Source organism: Thunnus maccoyii, chromosome 3, assembly GCF_910596095.1.
Source record: "Thunnus maccoyii chromosome 3, fThuMac1.1, whole genome shotgun sequence".
Taxonomy (NCBI): domain Eukaryota; kingdom Metazoa; phylum Chordata; class Actinopteri; order Scombriformes; family Scombridae; genus Thunnus; species Thunnus maccoyii.
This window is the reverse complement of record NC_056535.1, coordinates 18,615,753-18,624,340: the sequence shown is the minus strand read 5'-3', so window position 1 is coordinate 18,624,340 and position 8,588 is coordinate 18,615,753. Positions and strand designations below refer to the sequence as shown.

At 39.5% G+C, this 8,588-nt stretch overlaps 1 protein-coding gene across 1 annotated transcript; it reads left to right on the top strand.

Annotated features, from left to right (window-relative positions):
• The first annotated feature begins 7 nt into the window (after positions 1-7).
• Positions 8-8,358, top strand: zgc:172271 (Saxiphilin-like). Its single transcript, XM_042407378.1, has 17 exons — positions 8-287; positions 636-799; positions 1,665-1,764; positions 1,874-2,050; positions 2,191-2,353; positions 2,468-2,532; positions 3,662-3,819; positions 3,921-4,107; positions 4,193-4,341; positions 4,473-4,563; positions 4,978-5,025; positions 5,105-5,287; positions 5,521-5,668; positions 6,053-6,135; positions 6,219-6,403; positions 7,391-7,577; positions 7,673-8,358. Exons 1-17 carry the CDS (start codon positions 233-235, stop codon positions 7,714-7,716), a joined length of 2,187 nt encoding a protein of 728 aa, XP_042263312.1. The 5' UTR covers positions 8-232; the 3' UTR covers positions 7,717-8,358.
• Positions 8,359-8,588: the final 230 nt, after the last annotated feature.

Below are 8,588 nucleotides of genomic sequence, written 5' to 3'. Positions count from 1 at the left end.
ATTTTCCATATGTGTGCAAAAAGTCACTTCACTGTTTTTAGGGGAGCTGCCCTTACGCAATACGTTTTCTATTTCCCTGTTAGTACCAGCGCCTCTCGTGCCTCTAATACTTTGGAAAATCTATGCAGGAATAACTGAGATTTCACACTAACAGAAAGAACGACTGTGTGTTGCACTCAGCAGACTGCGTAAAGACAGATTTGTCCAAATCTTTGATCTACAACAGGGCACGATGCGAGGACTTAATGTCATTTTACTCTTTTTCATCTTTGTGTACTGTGTATGGGGTAAGTGTTGTTACTGAACTAGCTTATTTATAGTTATTTTATGTTGATTTTAAGTCTTATTGTGTCATTTAATGTTCCAATTCCTTTTATTCTTGTGATGTTGTATGGTTTTTATTGTTGCTGGCGAGGTTGTTGCACAGTTTATGGAGCTTTTTGTAAACATTATTAAAACATTATAAATGTTGTAAAATTATCATTTTAACCTTCCAATATCCAATATTAGCTTTAGATTTTGTTATTTGGGAGTAAACAGAGAAATTCTTAGTAAAACATAAATATGCACAAAGTTAACAATTACCCAAGTTCTGCACTAAATGCATATTAATCTTCTGACTGTTTGCATGACAGCTAAGAAGATGCGTTGGTGTACAGTGTCAGATCCTGAACAGAGGAAGTGTGCAGAACTGGCTAAAGCTTTGGTGGCAGTGCTGCCGCCAGCAGCTGTGGCAGCTTTTGCCAGACTCTCGTGCATTCGTGCATCCAGCACGACTGACTGCATCGATAGGATCAGGGTGAGCCATCCTTCACCTGAAATGCAACAATCACAGTCAAGTCCTGCATGCGGTCTAGTAGTAAAAGGGTCTGCACAGGAAAAAAGAAGTTTGTGTATGTAGGTTTTATGTGTTTACAGTCTGTATTCATACAATAAAATTCTTTACAAACACACAACGAAAAACCCATGATGCCACCAATAAAGTGGATTTCTTATTTACACATTCTTAGAAATAAGTTAGAAATAAAAAAAAATAGTTGTGCATAAATAAGATATAAAAAACAGATGTTTGTTAAAATGTTTTGAATCAAATATTTTTGTAGTGGCTTTCAGAGCGGGAAAAGGGGATTTCTAGTCTTCTTGACGTCTTTGAGATTGCAGACTGAACACAGATAAATTTGTCCTGTGAGGTCTCACAGATGATATTTCCAGCAGGGCAGTTGAGGACATGGAGACTTGGAAAGCCTTAAAACAACAATGAATTAAGCCAAGCAGATAAATTCTTACACAAGCTGAGCAAATGTGCCAAAGTGATGATGTAGTGTATTAGTAAAAGCTGAGGTGCTTGTACAAAACATTGAATTAAGGGTTATTACAGTAGCTTTATTTCTAATAAGTTTACAGAGGTTTTTCCTCTCATCAATATTTTAGCCTAAATCTGTTTTGAATTTATGTTGCAATCCCACAAAATCTGAAAAAATGAAAGGCTTACTTACTTACAATAGAAAACATGTTGACATGCACAAATGCAAAAATCTTGGGAGGTTTTGTATATTAAAAAAAAACACCTTTTAAAGGTTTATGAATCCTGATTGAACACCACAACAGTAAAGTCTGCTCTGAGTTGTAAAATTAAAACCCACTCTGTTAACTCTTTGCTTCAGGGGAACCGTGCAGATATAGTGACATTAGATGCAGGAGAACTTTATTCTGCCGTGAAGCAGTTTGGCCTCGTGACCATTGCCAAGGAGATATACAGTGACGGTAGGTTTACTCCATGTTTTTCAGATAATTCAAATGATCTCTTCAGCATCAGTATCTGAGTGCACCTGTCTATATGTATATCCATCTGTGTCTACACTGAGTCCTGCAGGAGGCTGTATTCTGTCCGTGGCTGTGGTGAGAAACAGCAGCTTGGACATCAGGTCCCTGCAGGGTCACAGGAGCTGTCACAGTGGGGTTCGATGGACGGCCGGATGGAGTCTTCCACTCGGCTTCCTGCTGTCCCGCAACTACCTGAGCTGGTCAAAGGAGCAGCCGCTCAGTCAGGGTAAAGAGAACGAATGTGTGGCAACCAATAAAAACAGAGCAATGTCAAAGTCACCACTTTATATTAATGGAAAGATTATGAAATGAAGAAGTCTGGTTCTTCATTGCCTTGACTTGTTTTTCTCATCTCTGGCCGAGAAGACGTCAGTACATTTTTCCGAGCCAGTTGTATTCCTGGAGCTGCTGCCATGGCGCCACCTCTGTGCGCTCTGTGCCAAGGCCAGAAGTCCTACATCCGCCAGAAGAATTACCACTGTGAAACGTCCCACAGCGAGCCCTTCTACAACAGCCAAGGAGCCCTCAGGTCCTTAGGAACGATCTTGACTTAGGACGCCCATTTGCTACGTTTCAAATATGTAAACAGCCAAAACATTATAATCTAATTTCTACTAATGTTACTGCTTTTGCTCTGCTGCAGATGTCTCAGGAGCGGGGCAGGAGATGTTGCATTTGTGGACCATTTAGCTCTTGAAAGTATTGAAGGTAAGCAGCTTCTTATTATGTCTCTCTCTTCTTATTTCACATCAGCTTTCAAGTTTCAGTACTTTATTGCCATTTCAACATAGCTGATAGGAATTTGGTTTGGTGAGCTCACACAGAACAACAAGAACCTCCTTCACATACAATGAACACCTTAGGACATAAAAGTAATTTAAGTTATAGTAACAATAATAAATCATTAAAACAACACTCCCATGGGGAGGCTTCTGATACTTCTCAGTCTTTTAAAAGAAGGAAGGAAGTTAAAAAGATGGTTAGCAGGATGAAAGGGGTCTTGAAGAATACTGTGTCCCTCTTACCTTTAGTCTAATGGTGTAGATCTCAGTAAGGTATGGAAGCTCCTGGCCTAAGATTTTTGATGCCGTGCCTACTGCTTTGTCCAGACATTTCCTGTCTTATGCTGAGGTGTTTCCATGCCGCACAGTTATTCCAAAGGTGAGGATGCTCTCGATCCAAGCACAGTAAAACTGCATTGTATCCTCCCATGATATGGAAAACTTTTTCAGCTGTCTTGGGAAAAGAAAAGTCTTTGCTGTGCCTTTTTCAGCACTGTTGTGGAGTTGACCTCCCACTTTAAAGAAGAAGAGATTGTTACGCACAAGTATTTGTAATTTATGACCATTTATGACCAGAAGTAAATGGCCACTATGACTCTTACAGAAGTCCACCACTACTTTTTTCTTTTGGAGACAAGTTGTTGGCTGCACACCAGTCCACCAGGGATGAAACCTCGTTTCTGTAAGCTGTTTCATCATTGTTAGAGAATAGTCCTACCAATGTGGTATCATCATCAAACTTAATCATCTTAACAGACGGGGAGCTGGAAATACAGTCATTTGTGTAAAATGAATATAACAGACGCGTCCCTGTGGGGCATCGGTGTTACTAATCAGAGACTTGGAGAACTTTTATTAACTCTGACCACCTGCTTCCTCCCCTGCAAGAAGTCCAAGATCCAGTGACACAGGGACATTTGGACTCCCAGTTGGAGAAGTTAATCATAAAGCCTGGATGGTGGAATTGTATTAAATGCGGAGCTGTAATCAACAAACAGAAGCCAAAAGTAGGCTCCAAAAAACCTCTTTTTTTAATATTCTGTTTGGTCTTTCAGAGACCGAGAAGGACAAGTTCAAATTACTGTGTACAGATGGCACACAAGCTCCTCTCAGCCACTACAGAAACTGTAATCTGGGACGCGGCCCAGGAGCAGGCATGGTCAGCAGACACAACTTTCGCAAGATTGCTCGCAAGTTTGTGGTGACAGTGCAGGTATATTTTTTTATTCAATCATTTTCTTTTCCCACTTGTTTCCATGTCCATCTTTGCCCTTCTACAAGCTTCTTTATGTCGTTTTTTTTTTTATTCTTTAGATGCTGTTTGGCCAACGAGGAAGAGAGAAGCAGCGCTTCCAACTCTTCAACTCATCGTCTTTTGGGGAAAATGACCTTCTCTTCAAAGATACGACAGATAAACTAGCTCTTCTGGCAGACAACATGGATGTCAGTCAGGTGCTGGGGCTGGATTATGTCGCTCTCCTCAAAGGTCTTGGACACGAAGGTGCATACCTCCATTGTGTGGTTGTTATTGTTCCATATTCACAATAGACCGGCTGTTTGGCCTCACTGAACCTTTATGTGTGCAGGAAGCTCGCTGGAGGACAGTGTTGTGCGGTGGTGCTGCATCAGCCATGCAGAGCAGAAGAAATGTGAGCAGTGGGCTCTCAGTATAAAGTCCGACCCGCTAGTGTGCGTCAGAGCAGTCTCAATGCGTGACTGTGTGGAAAAGATTAAGGTTAGTTATATAAACTGCAGAATATCAAGATATTACACTTTTTAATCACATCTGGGAGAGCACTTTTATACAAAATCCAATCACCTGCGTTCTTCTAACAATCCCAACATCACTGTTGCATTTTGCTACAGAGGGACGAGGTGGATGCTGTTTCTCTAGATGCAACTCACTCTTTCATTGCAGGGAAGTGTGGTCTCGTCCCTGTAGTGACAGAATATTATGGTAAGACTCTCATTGTTTATCTATAGCGGTCTATCCTATACAGCAACATATAGCATATCTCTATTCATTATTGACTGATGATCATCTTTAGTACTGAAATGATCTGCCAGTTAATTGATGAGTACATTGGAAAATTAATCACCAAGAATTTTGATAACAGATTAATAGTTTAAGTCATTTATGTAGCAAAAATGACAAACATTTGGTAGGATTTGCTGCTTTTCTCAGTTTTAAATCTATTTAGTTTAAGATTTCACCTGGGGCTCTGTCAAATTTATGATTTTGTTGACTAAATTAAACATTTAATGAAAAAATGATGAAAAAAATCAGACAGATTAATAATAACAAAAATCATTTGTTCATTATTTAAAAAATACTAAACTATTTGTGCTGCGTTTTCTTCGACTCTCTCAGGAAGCAAATGTGTGCTGGCTGAAGGATCGACCCACTTAGAGACAGATGGTGAGATGGAGAAAAAAAAAACACCTGAATGACCAACTTGCAATAGATTTGACAATCTTTACATCATCTCTCTCCTCAGTGTTGCCCTCAGCGGTCGGTGTCGCCATTGCAAAGCGATCCAGCAGAAGCGTTTTCATCGGGAACCTCGGAGGCCGTCGCTCCTGTCACGGCCACATGTACAGCCCTGCAGGCTGGCTGCTGCCATATAAATACACCTTAAGCCTGGAGCATAACAGCAGCTCCCCCTGTGATCCAAACCAAGGTACTGTTTCAAATAATTCATAGAAAGTCTTGCACAAATAGATTTATTGAACTTATTCACCAGTATTCAACTTATACAACAACTATTGTGTTATATCTCTTTTGTTTGTTGTAACCTCTTGACCTTTGCCCTCCCCACTGTTGGCTGCTTGTCTTATTGGCCTTTTAAACATAATTTATTATCACACCAAGAACTCAAATGTAACTGTGTTTTGTCACTTTCTGTCCTCTCAGAGTACAACAAGGTGTTTTGGAAAGGTTGTCTTCCTGGCTCTCAGGGGAATCTGTGTAAAGTGTGTATGGGCGGCACAGGCGAGGCTGCAACTAAACGCTGTGCTGACAACCACAACGAGCGTTACTATGGCAACATGGGGGCTTTGAGGTACAGTATGCGCAACGGTGTACCTGAACCCAAATTTTTATGTTCATCTGTGCTGTCGTGAAGCATTTAAAGAGTCTGTTTTAATGGTGTTGTTTTGTTTTGTTTTGGTTTTATTTGCATTTGTGTGGTGAAGACAGTAAAAACTACATTTAAAAAAATCAACAGCAACATCTCTTTGCAAAAACTCATTACATCCTAATTCACAGAAAACACTCAAAATGGGAACTATTTGCAGTTGTTCTGCCTCCATCGTATTAGAGTGAAAGCAGACATTTTAGAGAGAGCTGTGTGACTTGATGTTACTACAACTAAATGAGAAAATATGTTTTTTTTTAATGTAATTTGGCTGAACTGACCTTTTAATCCTCTTCCCAACATTCATAGGTGTCTAGTTGGAGATCCCAGCGGAAAAAGCTACGGCGATGTGGCTTTCCTTGAGCAGCACAACCTTCAGGCTAATATTCTCAGTGAGATGCTCAAGATCAAGTTTTTAATGAACATACATACTGATTTTTTTTTTTAGTTTACAAATACTGTGTGTTTGCTTCAGGTTTGAGTTCCACTGGTTGGGCAGAAGGGTGGACGACATCAGACTTTGAACTGCTGTGTGGCGATGGTCGTCGGGCCCCGTTGTCAGAGTGGGAGAGCTGTAATCTGGGAGTCATCCCACCTAACACCATCATGACACGACCAGTGCTTACGGCGCGAGTGTATGACTTCCTCATGAAGTCACAGGTCAAGTTTCTTTAATAAATGGGAGTGTTTTCAGTCATGTTGTTTGCTCAATAATGTGGCGGACTGGTCTTCAAAACATGGGGATCTGATGCCATTGAAGAAAGGAGGTTGTTAAAGGATGGGTTCACAATTTTTCAAGTCTGTCTTAAAACAATAGTCAGGTGCCCAAATGAACATTGACACATGTTTTCTTGCCATAATCATTCCTCCTGTTTACTCTGTCCATAAACAGATCCCTTCATAATGCACTTTCAATGTAAATGATGGGGGGACAAAATCCACAAGCCTCCTTCTGTGCAAAAAAGCATTTTTAAAGTTTATTTGAAATGAAGCTTCAGGTATCCAAATAAGTCAAACCAGGTCAATATCTTTCAAAGTTAAAGTCTTTTTGGTGCCAAATTTCCATTTTATGCTACGATCCTTCTACTGCAGCCGACAACACTGTCCGTCGATAAACTTTGAAATACATTTTTTCTTACAACAATGACAGCAGATTTTGTCCCCCATCACTTAAAATGTAAACACATTTGGAGGGGATCTTCTAATGGTCAGTATGAACAGGAGGAATGATTACAGGGAGAAAAAAAAATGGTAATGTTTATTTGTTTCAAGACAGATTTGCAGCATCCTTTAAAGATGCTGGAACATCTTGATGATAGTTCACAGTGCTCGAACCAAAATCAGGAATGACGAATGTCTCAACACCTTTAAAACTTCAAGTAAAAACTAAAAACTGCATCTTGAACGGACGAGCTATGAAAGTCCTGAAAGTCTCATGCAAAACTCCATAATGTTTCCAGTGCATTTGGGAGACTGGTTTTATGGTCACAACCACATTGCCAGAAGAGACAGTTGCCAAAAATGCAGATCTTTGCTTCTTCTGATGGAAATCAGGACAGACATTTACAATATGATCTCTGACATTGTAGAAAGTCTAGCTGAGTATTCTTTTATGATTTAAAACTGATTTTTTTTTTAACCTTATAGGAAACTTTGGCAGCCAACCCAAACATAGAGTTCAAGCTATTTGAGTCTCAGCAATATGGAGAAAGTGATCTGCTGTTCAAAGATGCGACACAATGTTTTGTCCACACGAGCCACATGGACCATCGCTCCATCCTGGGAGAGGAGTTTTACAATCACGCAGAAACCGTCTTCAACTGCACACATTCAGGTATGATTAATATCAAACACACATACTTGAATGTAAACGTGTGTCTTCTCGTGTGATGATAATACTTATGTGTGCATCAATTTTCCTTGTAACAGATATCTTGGAGTTTTGCAGTCGGGACGTGTGCCACATATTCTAATGGACACACAGAGGGAAACTTCACTTTTCTCTGTGCTACTCAGTGGTTGAACTCCTCATCCACGTGTTTGTTTTGTCCACATCTGATGACTGCAAACCGTCAATGACATCATCCTGTTCAACCAGACTACTATAGTCAAAACTCTGCTGCCTGAAGCTGTTGCTGAAAGGACGACTATGGCATTTTTCTTCAGTCGTTACTGTTGTTTTCATGTTTTCTTCTTGTTTCATACATGTAAATATGCGCTCACTCTGTAATGTGTTGGATGTAGAAAAGCTTTCAGCAACTTTCAAATGGCATTATAACTTAAAATGTTGAATTGTGTATAATCTCTGTGTCTTTTAAAGACACAAAACGTATTTGCTGTGGCAATATTTTCAAGCCTGAAAACAAATTCCTGCCATTACTGCAACAAAAGTGCAAACATGAGGCCAGACACAGATGACGCCCAGCATCGAGGTCATACCACAAAAACAGACGAACACACATGTAAAATATGGATGTAACATTGAGTTGTGTAGAATATGAGAATGTAATCATGTGTAAATTTATCAAAGTTTTGCCTAAATTGTTTACATACAGTGATTTTGTTTTTGTATTTGTTAATAAATCTCAAAATGAGGGCAAAACTGGGTGTGTTAATTATTTCACATCATGTTTAACCTTAATAAATAGCCTCAACCCTGGAAGCTGTACATTTATATACTTCTACACTGTTAGCACAATATTTGAGAATGAAACTCACCCACACTCTTTGTTGATCACAGAAGAGAAAATGTACTACTCATGAATACTGTATTATATTTTTGTACAACTTATGTAATGCAGGAGTAATAAAATCTCTGTAATTAGGTTTCTATTTATTATGTAAA

Bases quoted from the DNA above. Each gene is read 5' to 3' on its own strand.
- zgc:172271 (XM_042407378.1), top strand. From the start codon at position 233: ATGCGAGGACTTAATGTCATTTTACTCTTTTTCATCTTTGTGTACTGT. The intron at 5,288-5,520 runs GTACTGTTTCAA...CTGTCCTCTCAG, and splicing joins CCCCTGTGATCCAAACCAAG to AGTACAACAAGGTGTTTTGG. The intron at 6,404-7,390 runs GTCAAGTTTCTT...TTAACCTTATAG, and splicing joins ACTTCCTCATGAAGTCACAG to GAAACTTTGGCAGCCAACCC.